Source organism: Phoenix dactylifera, chromosome 7 (assembly GCF_009389715.1).
Source record: "Phoenix dactylifera cultivar Barhee BC4 chromosome 7, palm_55x_up_171113_PBpolish2nd_filt_p, whole genome shotgun sequence".
Lineage (NCBI taxonomy): Eukaryota > Viridiplantae > Streptophyta > Magnoliopsida > Arecales > Arecaceae > Phoenix > Phoenix dactylifera.
Window position 1 is genome coordinate 7,541,325 of NC_052398.1, and position 17,106 is coordinate 7,558,430.

The following is a 17,106-nucleotide window of genomic DNA, read 5'->3' on the forward strand; positions in this document are numbered from 1 at the left end:
CTAAGCCTTAATCTCCAACTAGTTAGGGTCGGCTACATGAATCCTTTCTTTCCATTTCACTCTGTTTAGGACCACACTCTCTGAAAGATGTTGTGATATCATATCCTTCCTTACTACTTCATCCCATTTGATTTTCAGTCTACCTCTACCCTTCTTTCCTTCTACATGTATCAAATCATTCCTTTGCACCAGCGCATCCATTGACCTACATCATACATGTCCAAACTGTGTAAATTGTCCCTCTCAATTTATCCTCAACCGGTACCATCTCTATTGTATAACTCTGCCTACATTTTGTACATAACCGGTTCCAAGCCTAGATAAAGGAGGGTTGCAGTAGGTTGATAATTAGCATAAAACTATAGTCACATCCTATGAACATGATTTCATATACGTATACAACAAGAAAACAATTGGCATAATACCAAACACAAGAATGAAGTACTCTTAAGCAAGACAATCTTTAAACACACTCATTTTGGTACCTTGTAGAAAAATAAAAGATCATATATACCATGAGAAAACAAAAAACTTTTGGTTATCCTTCCTAATTTCCTCCTTAACCTTTCCCTTCAAACTCATTTCTTTGCTGACTCCCATGATAGGAATTTTCTTTAACGGCACTAAGGAAAAAGCTGACAGATGCCACAATCTTCTTATGTTTTACATAATTGGCTATTTTTTTTGTGGACCTAAACCCCACACCCCCCCTCATTTCCCAAATGAAAGCTTGAAAGTAGAAGAAAGGAGGATTGCATATCATTGGTAACAAAAGCAGAAAGTGTAAGCCCCAACTTTTTAAGATGAAAACTCCATTTCTTTAACCATATGTTAAAGAGAAGCTACAGGTTTCCCTATATTTTCACTACTTACAGATGTTGATGACTTAAATCTCCCTATCCCCAAAAAAGCACACCAAAGAAGCTGACATCTTTAAAACAATGATTGTGATAACAACATATTAATTGACCAGAGATGATCTCGTGAAGTTGGTAGATAAAGGAGGTGAAGATAGTGATGGAGGTTGGTGGTAGATGAAGGAGGTGAAGGAATCACTTGGAGTGGCAAATGGATAAGGTAAGAGCAGTTAGGATCTTAGTTGCCATAATTGAGAAAAGCTGCGGGAGTGGATGTGGGTGCGCCTATAAGAAATATTTTAGAAACACTTTTAGTAAGGAAGTGCTTACAGAGTAGATGCAGGTTTGAGATCCTGGAAAGGTTCCGAAGCAGGTGTCTTATCCTACATAGAAGATTTAGTCAACTAAGGTTAGGGTAAGGCTAGAAAAGTGGAGGACTTTAGGAAGGAAAGGGGTTTAGTGGAAGTAAAGCTGCCAAGTGTTGCAGATGGAGGAGAAGTTAGTAGAGATGAAGTTGGTCGGGAATGGTGGGGGGTGAGATTTCAAGGAATGGTAGACAGAGAAACTAATGGTCATGGGGCGTGGAACTCAAGAGGAGTTAGGAAAGAGTAGTTCACAATGAGGATGAAACCATCGAGGTTGGTAGATGGAGATAACGGTGAAGATGGTGGGATTAGTGTGTGGTTAGGGAAGGAATACAAGTGACCTGTGGCTGATGGAGTTGACTGGAGTTGCAAAAGGATGGAGGGTGGAAGGAAGAGAAAGTAGTTCTAATCCAGCACTATCAAATCCCGATGAAGTCCATAGTACCGAACTCCCATCTACTAGCATTCCCACCAAACCCATGTTCCAAATGTCAGATGCTAAGATTAGCCATACAATCTCCACCACTGAATCTAAATCAAGTCAATCCCATAGTAACTCAAAGAAAAACAAGACAGAGGTATGGCATTAGCAATGAGGGAATAGGGGTAGAACCACGACCTCCTCTTCTCCAGTCTCGAGGACATCAACCTCATTGGCAACCATCATATCTTCATGTAGAGGAACAGTGTATGCGCCTAAGATTTTGATAGGAATTACATGCAACATAAGCTTAGGGTATTTTATTCCTCTTGCAATTAAACATTCAAGTTCCACCATTATTGACGGTTAGCGAACCTAATGGGCAAATTGCATATTTCTTGTACATTTTGAAGTTTGCATATGAACATTTCATTTTTTGGCAAGAGTAAACTTGTGAAAAAGTGTCGTCAAAAGAGTATACATGGAAAAACCATTTTTTATTTTAAACAAGCTACAGTGCAACATTGAACAAATACCTAAACAGATATCATAAGACCTAGCCCTCAAAGTATTAAAAGGTAATATGGTCTATAAGAGCATAAAACAACATCAGCGATCAAGCAAGCATGACTCCCACATACAAGTAGAGAGAATAATAGACCAAGAGCAATTTGCAACACATGTAACCATAGAAGAGTATATACTACCATTTAAAACTATACAATCAATCTTATGCTTTTTCTTTAATTGCATCAATGACATGCAAATTAAATGAATCAAGTATAAACTTAAAACAAAAAAGTATAAATCACAAAATTGTGAGTTGTAAGAAAAATGAAGAGGTATGATGATAACATTGCTTACTGGGCAAGAAGAATCTGTCCATTTGGATATACATGATGAGTGGAACGAATGATTGCAAATCGTGGTGAGAATTCCACTGGTATCTTGGTCTAGTCTTTCTACATTGGAAAGGAAAGAACTTGAGAAAATTTACATATCAGAACATACTTACACGTTGGTCTAATCTCTCTACATTTGAAAGGAAAGAACTTGAGAAAATTTACAAATCAGAACATATTCAAATGTATCGCATGCCGTTAAAGAGACATTCATGGTGGCATTACATATTGCCTTTTTTTATGGTGCATTTTCTCTTCTGAAGAGATAGCATGAGGTGATGAATAAATTAGTAGACCACTCGACATTACAAAAGCAACTAAATCCAAAAGTTACTAGAATCCAGTGGTTTTCAACTAACATTGATAATAGCCTAGTAAATGAGTGGCCAATAAATGGCCAATGATAGCAAGCAGGCTCTATCCCTAAAGATTGATAAGAAAACATATAGAAAATATATGTTTGTGGAAGATGTTAGAAAACTGAACCTACAATAGCTTAGCTATTATAGAACTAGATAGGAGGTTAAGTGTCACTACACTAGTCTATTCATGAACAACCTTAGAGTGCTCACTTTCTCCCTCTTAGTGATAGCTAACTATAATACTGTTTGGCTATCCACTTACGTCAAAGTTTGAACACCTCTTGTCAATGTTTGATCAATAAATCGCTGTAGAGCGCATTAACACATATGATTTTAACGAGAATACCTCCAATGTCAACAGCTTAACACCTTATATTAAGTTGCTTGCCTGGATAAACATTTCGATCAAGGTTTTAAATCCCGTTGTCTGAGTTTCCGATGGAACAGGATGCACCGCTGTCCTGCCTCTCCCTAACACTTGGGACTTTCAGAACTATTCATGCTCCAGATAGAATTGCAATTACCCATTACTTTCAGAACTAGATAGAGGATATAATTTTCTAAACCATATTATTAAAATTCTGCTGCAACATACTTTTTTCAACTGCTGATTTATTTTAACAATATTTCCCACTATTTGTTAATTTCACTCAACAATTAACAAAATTAGTCATAATTGTATATGAAAATCCCTCTCAATCAGCAAGAAAGTCCAAACCTGAGAGATAATGCATTCTGCCCTGGAAAATACAAACAATTGCAGGAATTACCAAACAACTTACCGAGACATACTGGACAAGCAGGCTGTTCAGCTGAACTTGCAAGTGAGTTTTGTGCATGTTCTATTGATCCTGTGTATTGTACATCTACAGCATAATGGACACGACAAATATCAATCTGCACCAAAAAACCCAGGCTCAAACCAGGAATAAAAGATAAATGATGCGTACATAGAATTAATAATCATCCGATAATTGAACACTTTAGATTGCAGACCTCCAGAGATGAGAACTGGCGCCCATTGAAATGCTGATAGAACCCATCTGTGGAACTTTGATTATCAAACCTTATAAGAACACTATACTGGTCCTCCATTCCATCATTCCTACCGAATTGAAAGCACAAGACACCCAGTCATCAGACCAAGATGTTATCTTAGCCCCATTAGACATCCAAAATAGTAAGCATATGGGAAAGCAAAAAATGGAATTACGACTTTTTACCTCACAATTCGCATCTCAAGCATGTGTTGAATGAAGGAACCACAGAACTGGCAGAAATCGGCATACGTCATGTGGTTTGGAACTGCCAGCACGCAAACAAGAGGCTTCCTCCCTACCTGAAACACCAAATCCGGCTGTATAACCCCTAAACCTCCCTATTTCTTGGCTCTATGAACCCTAAATCTCCCTACTCTTGGCGCCAGTAAGATCAAAGAAAATCTTGATTTCTAAAACCCAGAGAGATAGAGATGAATCGTACCGGGAGATTGGAGGGCGAAGAGGCGTCTTCAGTATAGAGGAGCATGATTCCTCTAGTTTCCTCGATTCTAGGGTTTCCGGAGGAGAAAGGGACGGCCTGAGTGGGAACCGAGCCGGAAGGCTCAATGAGGTCGCTGGCATCGGTAGAAGGGGGCCGGCGAAACAAGTCTTCTTGGTCCGCCGCAGCGGGGGCGGCGCTGCCGCTGGTGGAGGTGGCGGACATAGCGGATTGGCCCGGAGAGGAGAGAGGGAGATAGACGTCGTAGATACTTCGGCCCTCTGGAGCCGGAGCTGCTTGCTTGCACTTGCATCTTTGCCCGGAGTCTATATATAGTAAAAAGGGCACGTGAATTTCACGTGACAGTAAGAATTCGTGGAAATATTTTATTTTTAAGAGGAAGTTGCCATTAAATATGTTTGCATCATGAACTTGCAACGATCCTTCATATGTATTTATAACAAAACAAAAAAGAAAAATAAATACTGCAAAACAAATAAGATTATATTAAAATAGAAAATACTAGGCAGACAAGCTTAGGTGGTGCTTCCTTTAAAAAATTATATTCATTTTTAAAGAGCATCACAGAATGAGTATAAAAATATAATGCAAGACAAGACAATGGATTAAGTTGTATTGCTCCATATCATATATTTTCTTTTATAATTTTTCGATAATAATATGTATTTTAAAAAAAATAAGAACAACAAATTAGTATCGCAATTATATGACTTATTCTACCTAAAGGAGAGACTGATTTGCATTCAATATTACTTTAGTCAAAATATTATACAATATAGTGGTTTATTTGTGTCGATCATATTCACTCTCTAGCATATTGTACAAAGCTATTGATGTATGATACCACAATATCAAGAATCCTATATTTTAGCTTTAAATAGATTGTGGCAAGTTATTAGTTCATCATGCATTTGATTGAGCTTGCTATTGAAAAATGCGGTCCAACTTATTACGGTTGAGCTCGCCCAAAGCATTAGCAAAATAACCCAACTTGGTATATTCTAAATATAATACAAAAATGCATATGAAAATACTAGTAATATACGGGTATATGCATGCATAGAAAGTATGAAAGGCTATAATTTTGTGGAAGGGAGTATCAAAGGCCTTGATTCCTAGTCTTATAAAGCGCATCGGGAAGTGTAAAATTTGTCATATCTCTTTGGCAACAAATGAACTTTATTTTGCAATATTTTTAGTTGTTAGGAAACCACATGAGGTAATTCAACCGTTAGCTAACTGAAACTTGTGAAATTTGTTACTTATCTCTTTCTATGTTGTTTGGATAATACATTACTGATCAAATGTCATCATGAGGCAAGGTTTCTTTGAGGGTGATTAAGTAGCTTTTGACAAAGTATGAAGCATGTCCTATGTTGTATGCCTTGTTGCTACTCAGGCTAGGATATTTAAGAGGTTCCCTGAAATAAAACCCATAGAAGAGAATAAATTTGTGTTCCATTAATTAATATTTTCATTATAAAATATCTTAATGTAAACCATATAATGAGATGATTCAAAAAACATTCTCGACATTCATTGGTTACATTTTTTTTCCCTTTAGACTTAACATACATGCATCAGCTGTAGTATTTAAGAAGTGGTTGGTGAAGCATATGTGACCATGATAGTGGATGATTAATTAACCAAATATTTAGATAAAAAGATAGTTTATTACCATTGCGCATGACGGCGCCAAATAAGATCAAGCATGTGAAAAAGGTCATGAATTTCTCATTTTTCCATTTTATTCTTCGATTAATTGAGGACTTGAAACACAGTGTGGCTCCTTGTTTCTTTTCGTCTTACTCATGTCTTGAAGAATTAATTCATGCATGCATATAGGCGCATGAATAATGCTCTGATAATAATTGATAGAATTTGAAAAATCCAATGAATAACTTAAAGAGTAAAAAGGGAATGCTAAAATGCTCAGGAACTTATAGTACTAGTAGAAAATTAGAGTTAGAATTCATGAAATCAATTGCTATCTTTGGGTGGTCAAATACAAAGAGGGTGATGTATCACGTATGCATTGAAAAGAAAGGGCAAAAGTTGCAAGAAAAGGTATGATGAAAGAGAAAGATTTATCAAGAAAATTCCAACTATTGATACATAAATAGAATAGACAGCGATGCACAATATTTTCCTTGTCTAGAGTTACACTTGATCAAGCATATCTCCTCCTCTTGTTAGCTGCTTTCATCAACCTTTACTGGTTATTCTTCAATTATTTTTGATTTGTCGTTCTTTAAAACTCTGAAAAAGATGAGTGATGAAGGGCTGGAGCCTTCTTTATTACTGCAATCTTTGCCATTCCAACTTGAGCTCCAACTCTAAATTTCAAGCCCAAACACATTCTAACTTCTAAGTAAGGTTGGAATACAAGATCATTCATTAATTTGGGTCTACATCAAATATTTGAGTCAAATCAAATTACTGAAAAATTTCAACCTAATTTATATTCAAGCCGCAAGCCTTACCATGGCCATCAGTTTTGAACCCAAAGGTAACCACATGAGGCCTTTATGAACCAGCCATTTACCAAAAGATATTTTTCTTTCTAGTTTTTTATTTTTTCCAGTACGCACATCTCTAATTCGAGTAAATTATAAAAAAACATTCTCCTAATTTTAGTAGCAAATTACACAACCTAATAATTTAAAAATCTATATTTACTCTCCTTGCGTTTTTTTTTGTCCAACATCTTAATTCATAATTTAACAGGATGTTAGTCAAATTATTAAATTTAAATGAGACTCAAATATTATGCCATTTTTTTTAAAAAAATGATCAAAATAACTTTAAATAAGCTATCTAAAAACATAGCGAAATATATGTATCTTTTTCTCAATCTAAAAATAATTTTAATTTTTTATACGAGATAAATAGTTTTATTAATATTATTAATTTAATTGGATATAAAGATAGATTTTATAAATTATTAAATGTATGTGTAATAAATATAGAATTTAGAAAAAATTGTGCAATTTATCATTTAAATTTTATCTCATATCAGCCTAACAAAAATATCTAAACAGAATATAAACGGCTTGGTGGAAGGACATGAGTCCACGTTGCCCGCACCCACAAAATCCCTGCTCGTTCCTTTCGCTGCCACACTCTCCCTCCCTCCTTCCCTCCCTTCCTCTTCTCTCCAGTCTTCCAATTAAGAGTTAAGGCCACTACTAAATATGCTCCCAGGTCCCACGCTTTCCATCCTTCAATTCCCTTACCAATAATAATTCCAGATATGTACTCAGATTCTCCTCGTCCCTCCCATTCCTCCCGACTATATTCTCTCTCGGATTCTCCTCGTTCCTCCCTTTCCTCCCGACTATATTCTCCACTCCTTTCGTCTCGGGTCCGGACTTCTTAAATTGCTCCGATTCTTTGGACTGCGTGAAGGACCGCCATGTGTGTGGAGGATAAGATCGACAAGGAAGAGGAAGGGATCGAAAAGTTGGGATTTTGCGGTGCCAAACTCGAGAAAAATCGGATTTTTGGCAGTTCGCACGTAAGTTCTCAGTTCTTCCATATGTTCCAAGTTTTCGGGGTTTTTTTTTTTCGAGACTCTTCTTTTTGGGAGAAGATGGATTCTGGACGGGTTAGTGTTCTCCGTGGAACTATTATTTTCTGGGTGCGCTTCTATGTCATTCAGTTGGTGCATGCATGCTTCCTTCTCCAAATCTCTCTGTTCTTTTTCCGAATTCAAGTTTCATTTTTACGATTTTTTTTGGGGGTTCTGTGCTAATAGCAGTTGCAAACTTGCAATTGGCTTGTCTCAGCTTCCTCTGTTTTGTTTGGTTTCTCATTTTTTGTGATTTAAAAAAAAAATCAATTTTCCCCCCATTTTCTTGGATTCGTACAGCTTCTCTTTATTCTTTTGAGAATTTTAGTGGTTTTCCATATTTTAGACTATAGATTGTATTTTCGTTAGCCTGGCTACATATAGGGAGTGCTGCTCTTGTTTTTCTTTTTTTTTTCTTAAAAAAAAAAGCTTTTCTGTTCCTAAATAAGTTTTATTCATCTATATCCGCACTAGGCTGATGAAGTTTGTGGTTCAGCATGATTACTAATAGTTGATAAAAATATGAAGAAGTGGAGACATTGATAAGTTTCATATGCCTCTTCACAACTTTGCACTGTTACTGATAGTTATCAGTACTATGGTTCCTCTCAGTTTCATATTAGAAATAAATAGAACTGCAGTCACTTATTGAAACAGGGTTCTTTCTCTGATATAAAATTTTATTTGTTGGATTGACATACTCTATGAGAATGTCTGCAAATTCAGAATCATTTGATGTGCAAATGGGTAACTTTTCACTTATTGATTTCCATGACTTATCTGTCATTTTCTATATCTATCTACACATGCATGCATAAGTGTTTAAGACTGTCCAACAGGTGAACCATTTGCATGTGGGTTTGTGTTTGGTGTGAAATTTGGCGCAACAAGGGTTTGCTCAATCGGTAAACAAGTTGAGCTTGTGGCCTATCTTCTTCTCATTCAGCTAGATTTAGCGTGAAATTGTACAAATTAATGTTTACTTGGTAAGAAAAAATTAGGTTGTCAAATTGAAATCTAAACAGAGATTAGTCCAGAAAGCCCTAGGGATTTTTGGCCCCTGCTGATATTTAGACAGACCATTTTATGAATATCTCCAGTTGAACTGGAAATTAACTACATTGATCTTGAGCTTGTTTTGATTGTAATACAAGCCAAGCTTGTTCATGGCTTAGATTGCCCAAGCTCTGTTGACATCCCTAGTTTTGGTGCATGCTCATTGAAACCATATTTGACTAAACCCAAAAATGTTCCATGATTTATACCATACATTCTCTTAATTTCAACTGTTATTAAATATAAGAGAAGTCTATATGGCTGGCCTTGTTGCAACAATAAGGTTGTTTCACCATAACCTGAGTGTTATGGATTTGCAACATGCAAACAGCTTCTTCGCATACAAGTATAAGGCTGCATACTGCATACATTTGACCCCTCCTGACCCCGCAGTGGTGGGAGCCTCGCGCATTGAAACACCTTATTAAATATAACAGAAGTGAATAATAATATGTTTAAAATACCTCCGGCTCTTCGAACCTGAAACAAGTATTTCACTAAAGCACCCCAAATTTGATAATGTAGGCTTAAATTATCCTCTTAAACAAAAAAAAAGAGTGAAACTAATGTTTTAAATATGATTTGTCACTACTATCAGCACTACTCATCCAACAATAATAAATGGACCACACACATCATTGGTTTAGTATGTTGTATTGACCCTCTTTATCCCTCTTCTGGTTGATGATCAAGAATTGTGCTGTACAAATAATCATCGGCATATTGTTGCTTGACATCAAACATCACAAAGTATTAAATATAAACAGTTGGAGGTTGGAGCAAGAGGCTGATGACCAAATTCAGTCTCACTGATTTGTGCGTGTACTCATATTTGAACATACGTTGTGCTGACTTATGAATTTTGAAAGCCTTTGATTCCTCTGAATACACTGAAGTTGGTAAGAGTGAGGATATCAATTGCATCATTGATCAATGATCTTTCCCCGCCAATTCATTTAAACTTATCCTTGATATCACTGTCTAGCATAATTCTAGCAAATATGCTTCCAATGCATGCTTTAGATTCTATGGGAATATCTAGTTGCTAAGTTTACGAATAATGCTTCGTGCATGAACTTAAAAGTAAGTCTGGAAAAAAGAAAGGTTTGCAAGATCTGAGAAATAAAGTCATGAAAGTTAAGAACCCTACTGTTCTTAAGAAGGCCTGGTTTCAAGTTTTATCATTATTGATTGTCATGAAGGTCATGTACAGCTGAATAGTGCTTGCAGTATTCGCTTGTCTTGACCAATTTGCGCCTAGATCTAACTAACTTTGACGCCACTAAGGTTTAACATGATTGCAATATTAACTTGAACAAATAACATTTACTTCACTAGGTCTCTTCAAGCTTTTCCTCTGTTTATTATTTATGCTGCAATCACAATATGTGCTTGATACTTGTTTATAGAAATGGCAAGAATGCTGTATGAATAGAGAATGTCATGCAATAAGAACATGCACTTAAAACACAAAAGATACTCAAGTTTGTGCTTTGAACCCTTGAATGAGTGAAATAATTTCTTAGTGCAATGAGTGAAATAATTTCTTGTGCATTCTGCTCATTCTCCTTATTCAAATTACCACTCTGCTATCTGTGACAGATGGAAAAAGTTTGTGAGAATACAGTGGCCATGGACAGAAACAGTAGTCAGATAATCAACTTCGTACCCGTCGTTCGATCAGGGGAATGGTCTGACATTGGCAGCCGCAAGTATATGGAAGATACTCATGTATGCATTGCTGATCTAGCTAAGAAGTTTGGTCACCATTCTCTGGATAGAGATGTTGTTTCCTTCTACGGAGTAAGTAATAGTGAGCTCATTGTTGCTTTGTGTTCGCTTGTACATCATGTCTGATCTTTGTGTTATGTGCTTGTCATGATCGATCATGACGCTGATAAGTTTATTCCAGCGGTAGTTCAAGACTGTGCAATCCCTTAAGGACATAAAAATGCAACACTGTACCCTTATACTTAGTCCCACAGCTTAGGTCAATTTACTTGCAAACTGTTAACATTGGGAATAATTAGTAATTGAAGTGCTTCCAGGAAAGATTTCTACCATCACCTTTTTTCCTGATTATATAGTAGTTGAAATTGTATTCTCTCTCTCCTTTTTTTTTTGAGAAAGAATCGAAACCAGATTTTTCATTTTTCAGAAAATATAACTTTGCAACTGTTGGTATTTATCTCATCTTTTTTTCTTCTCTGTGATGGCTTTTCAATGATCTAGTTCATGCTAGAACTTAACCATCTGAAGTGACTTTGTTCCATTATTTGTTGTCAGGTGTTTGATGGACATGGAGGAACAGGTGCGGCTCATTTTGTTCGTGACAATTTGCCAAGGGTCATTGTGGAGGATTCTGATTTCCCTCTTAAACTTGAAAAGGTAGTTTCAAGGTCATTTATGCAAACTGATACACAATTTGCAAAGACATGCTCTCTTAAATCAACCCTGTCTTCCGGCACAACAGCGCTTACAGCAATGATATTTGGAAGGTGTGTTTCCTTGCAACTTACTGCTCTCCTTGCTGCATGAATATTTCTAATTTCTATCTAATCAAATGATCGTAACAAACATCTATACTGGCTGTATTGTTCAATAAAATGGGTATACCATTCTTCCTTTACGAGTTCTACCACAAAGGTCATTATGTTGTTTTAGGACATTGTGAATTAATGTGATGTTAATTCTTTTAATAATATGTTAAAGACAGTCATATTTTTCTTTATGGTTAAATTGTTATCTATTAAAAAAAAAGTCCCAAATAATTCAGATCGTATTTTTCATTTGTTTCAATATCGACGTGAATTTATTCCTCCGGTATGCTTCTTTTTTTCTCCATTTTATTATGTATATTTTTTATTTATTTTTCTTTGACAGATAAGTATCTTTACATTAATGTTATGTTCTTAGCATATATATTCTAGTTTCTGTTGGCAATGATTGCAAACTTTGTTAATGGCAGATCTCTATTAGTTGCGAATGCTGGGGACTGTCGGGCAGTGCTTTCACGACTTGGGGTGGCAATAGAAATGTCCAAGGATCATAGGCCCTGCTGTATAAAAGAAAGAAAGCGCATTGAATCCCTTGGTGGATTCGTTGATGATGGCTACTTGAATGGTCAGCTCGGTGTGACCCGAGCTCTTGGTGATTGGCACATTGAAGGGATGAAGGAGTCTAGCCAAGCAGGTGGGCCTTTAAGTGCTGAACCAGAGCTAAAGATGATCACATTAACAAAAGAGGATGAGTTCTTGATAATCGGTAGCGATGGCATATGGGATGTTTTCTCGAACCAAAACGCGGTAGACTTTGCACGCAGGAGGCTCCAAGAGCACAATGATGTGAAGAAGTGCTGCAAGGAATTGGTTGAGGAGGCCATAAGGCGCAGTGCTATGGACAATCTGACCATTGTAATGGTATGCTTCCATATGGAACCTCCTGCTCAAATCATGGTGTGTCGAAGTAGAATACAAAGGACCATATCTGCTGAGGCCCTTCAAAGCCTCAAGTGCCTGTTAGAAGAAAAGAAATGAATATCAGTAACTACTTACATTAATTCGTGATCTTGAGCTTATTTAAATTGCGGAGATTAGTAACTGTACTGAAAAGCTGTCATGTAGAAATAAGAGCAGATACGTTATAATTATCTTGAGCATATGAGCATATATCTTGTACTTCTAGCAAGATTTAGACCTTAAATTGCCTTGATAGCAGAAGTGGTCAGCAGAACTTGATGAGCTTGGTAAAGTTTGTATGATTTGGATGTAAGACATGGAGAGTACTGGTTCAGGCATGAATCATCTATCACAGTGCACCAAGATATGAGATGTTAGCCCAATCATCCACTCTTATGTTGTTTTTGTTGGAGTTTTAAATTTATGAAAATTTTAAATTTAAAAAATAAATAAACCAATCTTATCTCCTAAATTTTAGATGGTTTAAATACTTTGAAATACTTATTTTTTTTCTAGATGCTTATTTCAAAAGAGTTGCAACTCTTTGGAAAAAAACGTTGGTTTCTATAGGGATGCGATGATTTCGAAACATTGCGTATCTCGAAAATGCATCACCGTATCGGTCATTGGACAGAGTTTATAAATAGGCTATGGTCCAATATATCTACATTACTATTTTTCTGCTTTTTAAAAGAGATAGAGAATATAATACTTCTTTCTTTTTCTATTTATTTTTTTTATTTGGGCATCTAAAAGAGTCTGTTGGGTCAAGCATTTCCAACGATCGTGCTTGTTAGAGGAGGATCGGACTGAGCCGAATTATTGTACCTTGGGAACGAGATCACGCCTTGATTCAGGCAAGATTTTTTCAATCTTTTGATTTTATTTTAGTAGATTATTTCTTTATAATATTTTTATAGAATAAAGATGCAGCAATTTTAGTCAAAATATTTTCAACAGTGCTGTCATTTTAGATCGGAACAAAGGCATGACTCGAACTTGCTGGGAATAGACCAAGGCAAAATCGGCAAGGCTAATATATTCTTGCACTAGTGTGGTTTGATGAAACAATAAGATAGCAATTTTTTTTAACAAATTTTGAGGAAATAAGAGAAAGTTATCCGGGTATTATAGAGGGATGAACTTATTTCACCAGATAGGAGTGACATTTCCTTGGAGTGAGAAGTGTCATATTCTTGAACTTGTTTATTATGGCCTTTCACAGGCAAAGGTGATGCAAAGAATCAATCAACCTGGAGAAGAAAAAAATTCAAAAAATTCCATATTCTTCAGCTTGTTTATTATGGCAGACAACCATGTAAGACAATCTGGAGGAGCTGCTTGATGTTCCACATGGTCCAAATCAGACCACAGACAGATATACTACAGAATATTTGCATCAATCAAATGAGTAATGGATTGCAGGTCATGAAATGTAATGTGTGCATCAGTGCATTCCCATGGTTTCAAGTTTCCACATTTAAATAAGCTGTTAATGTGGTCAAACATGAACAAACTTTTTAACATTTCGTGCCTGCTGAACCCTGACAACCATCCCCATTCACCAGTTACAAACAAAAGAAAGCCATTTTACCAATTCAACAATGAAGAGCACAAGGACCACCAACTATCTTTTAGCAGCTCACCAACATTCTCATCAAATCTTATAATGGTTCTTTAAGAGTGGACAAGAACTGTGTTCGGAAAAAAAAAAAAAACAAGAAAAAACCAAGGAATCTAATATTGCTGCTTGGAACTTCATTAGCCTTCCAGAGAAAACTTTTAAGGCATCCAGGCAAGGTTCACACTGCTGCAAAGGCCTTCTTTCCACTTCTGTTTTCTGATCCAGCTGGGATAACCTTCAGCACTTGGAATCGAACAGTCTTTGCCAATGGCCTGCATTAAAATCATACACAATTAAGTTGATGGCTATTAGAAGAAACAATCTGAGCCCAAAGTATAATGCAAACCTCGAACTGTTCGTAAGGATGACCGGATCATTTTGCAATCATCGGCAAAGTCTATGAGATAAGCTCACATGCACAGGCAATGATAACGTGGTCAACTTCAGGATGATAATGTGGTGCAATATTTGAGTGCCTCTTCTTCTTCTTCTTTGGCTAAAACAGAAGTATCATACATAACTTGTACGGATATAACTAAGAAAGTCAAAAAATAATACATCACGGAGAGCACTAAGCAATTCTGCCTCATCCATCCATAGGTGGTTTTTTGAGTGGTCAGCAACAAAAGAAGTCACCCAATCCACGGCCCCAAATATGTGATGAGAAATCATACCTAAGGCAAGAAGAAATAAGTTAATACTTCCAAATCCTCAAAGATGTGATGAGAAATCATAGCATGACAAATCTACCACCTACCACCTTCCTCTGCGTTTCTTCACATAGTGAAAGCAGTTTCGACATGCAATGATGGTTCTGTTCATCTTGTCACCATGGCCTGTGGTGCAAAGACATGGCCCCTCATTGAGACATTGCCAGAGAATGGGCATTTGTTATCAATATAGGTACTTGGAAGCAGTTTTAAATGTTTGAGTATATACCATCATGGTTTAACTTATGTCTCCTAACAAGATTCATTATAACAGAATGTGTTTGAAGATGATGTGTAAGCCCTCACGCAGGGTAAAATCACTGGCTTGCTAAGAGAACTCACTTTACGGTCGATGGTTTTGAGTCTAAGAAAGGACAGAAAGATGATAACTGGACCTTTGTTAGAGCAAAGAAGCTAACTGGTGAGTCGACCCTAGAAGAAAGCGGCTCCCTCGCCCTTACTTATACCTAGAAGGTGCACCGCTTTGCCTAGCTAAGCCTGACAAGGAGGTACAAGTAAGGATAAAGATAGATGAAACACTTTAAGTAATTTATGATATACAAGGACGGAAACCCAAAAATCCTTGAAATAATTCACTAGACGGCACAAAACTGGAATAGTTCTGCTAAGATGATAGAGCGGACAAAGATTTTACTCTGTTTCCTGACTCACATTCATCACATTTAGTGTGCATCCTAGTTTGTCTTCAAATGATTGCAAGCTCAGCACCATTTGAAGCATATATTCCACCAGTAGAGTGCCAACATGAGGATGACAACAAACAAGTTGTCATAATTGCCAAGGAAACCAAGCAAAATAGCAAATATGGAGAAGAATAGTCATAATTGCCGCTTTATGTCGCAAGAAAATATCTTTCTGATCAAGAGCCAACAACGTGTAATCCAAAATGTAAACTAATTTAAATAAATGTCAAGTTGTTGACGGGAAAATTTTCAAAAGGTAAGAGTGCTGGGTGCAAACCTTATTGTACTTGACGGAGATTCGGTCATGGTGATAGAGTGGATCCGAAGCCGGGGTCTCGACGCGAGTTCAAATTTGCTGCTATGATATGCACAGCCTTTTAGACGAAAATGACCTCTCGTGGGCCACACACACCTACAGAGAGGTGAACAGCGTAGCCAACTGGGTGGCCTCATTTGCAGCCCACCACTCAGGAAGATTCATCTTGGGTGACCATATATGCGTCTGTGCCTCAGTTTTTGTATTATTTGTTCTTTTCTGATTTTGTTGGTTATACCTACGTTCGGTGCTTGTGGGTTACTGTTGTACAAAAGAAGAAAGAAGAAGGAGAGGTAATCAACAAAGGAACTTAAAAAAGAAAAACGAAAACAAAAGCTTCTTCTGCTCCAGAGATGAGATAAAACCCCTGAACAAATAAGAAATGTCAAAGGTCTCACAAACCAAGGTGATGTGCAGGCCAGTAAAGAAAATGGAGCCGCGGATTACCACAAAAACACGCAGAGCAAGCATGATTAGTTAAAAAGCTCGAGTATAATTACATTTTTAGAGCATTCTCTGGTACGACAAGCCGCCATTATCGAATGGCCCGTCATGGTCGCCGCCTAACGTCTCCATTGCCGGGCAAAGTGGAGACACGCCGCGTGATGGATTGATGGCAACGTGGCACCTTCCATCACCGTTTATAGCCCACCACCGGGCGCGGTGTGACAGCGTGTCCTGGTGTGTTTCCCACCCGACGAGCAGCTCGCGATAAGCGACGACGGCCAGCCAACGCCGGAGTACGGCAGTGCTCGCGTCGGCAAGTTTTGTACTGGCCACCGTACTACCCGGACCCGCCGCTAAACCTATAGATTAGTGACCTAATGAAGCCTAGTTTTTAAAGTTTCAATTTCTAGTTTACCAAAAAACCCTTCAAAGATGATATATATCTCCTAGTTGATTGGGTCGCCTCCTGAAGATATTCTGTAGAACAGCTACGACACGATTTTTTTCTTCCTCAACTATTTCTTGTTTACTAATTTTATTGAATGTACTTGTACTAGAAATGTATGATCTATCCGGCCTATCAAATAATAATAATAATTTTACGTGCCAATTGTAGGGCTATATCTCCGTTAGTTTGTCATCTGGGCAGGTTCTGAAGATCTATAGGAAAGAATTTGGAGCATAGTTTGAGGTTACGGATCTGGCCAAAATCAACTTGGATCCTACTGCTAGGGTGCTTGCGAATGGCCGAAATTTGTGGGAACACCCTTGCTTAAAAGAATGATAGTTTACAAGTATATATAATATATATTT

General features: G+C 37.1%; 2 protein-coding genes across 2 annotated transcripts in view; one reads left to right on the forward strand and one right to left on the reverse strand.

Moving 5' to 3' along the window:
• Positions 1-4,695, reverse strand: part of LOC103706462 (BRAP2 RING ZnF UBP domain-containing protein 2) — a 39,074-nt gene extending 34,379 nt beyond the window's left edge. Inside the window, exons 1-5 of the mRNA XM_008790561.3 lie at positions 4,390-4,695; positions 4,131-4,246; positions 3,904-4,012; positions 3,690-3,804; positions 2,508-2,605 (exon numbers count right to left, since the gene is read on the reverse strand). Of these exons, the coding sequence (XP_008788783.2) occupies positions 2,508-2,605; positions 3,690-3,804; positions 3,904-4,012; positions 4,131-4,246; positions 4,390-4,611 (660 nt within the window). The 5' untranslated portion in view covers positions 4,612-4,695. The remainder of the gene's footprint in view (positions 1-2,507; positions 2,606-3,689; positions 3,805-3,903; positions 4,013-4,130; positions 4,247-4,389) is intronic.
• Positions 4,696-7,492: 2,797 nt separating this feature from the next.
• LOC103706463 (probable protein phosphatase 2C 27) lies at positions 7,493-12,875 on the forward strand. The gene is made up of 4 exons (XM_008790562.4): positions 7,493-7,924; positions 10,637-10,837; positions 11,321-11,532; positions 12,003-12,875. Exons 1-4 carry the CDS (start codon positions 7,823-7,825, stop codon positions 12,568-12,570), a joined length of 1,083 nt encoding a protein of 360 aa, XP_008788784.1. The 5' UTR covers positions 7,493-7,822; the 3' UTR covers positions 12,571-12,875.
• Positions 12,876-17,106: the final 4,231 nt, after the last annotated feature.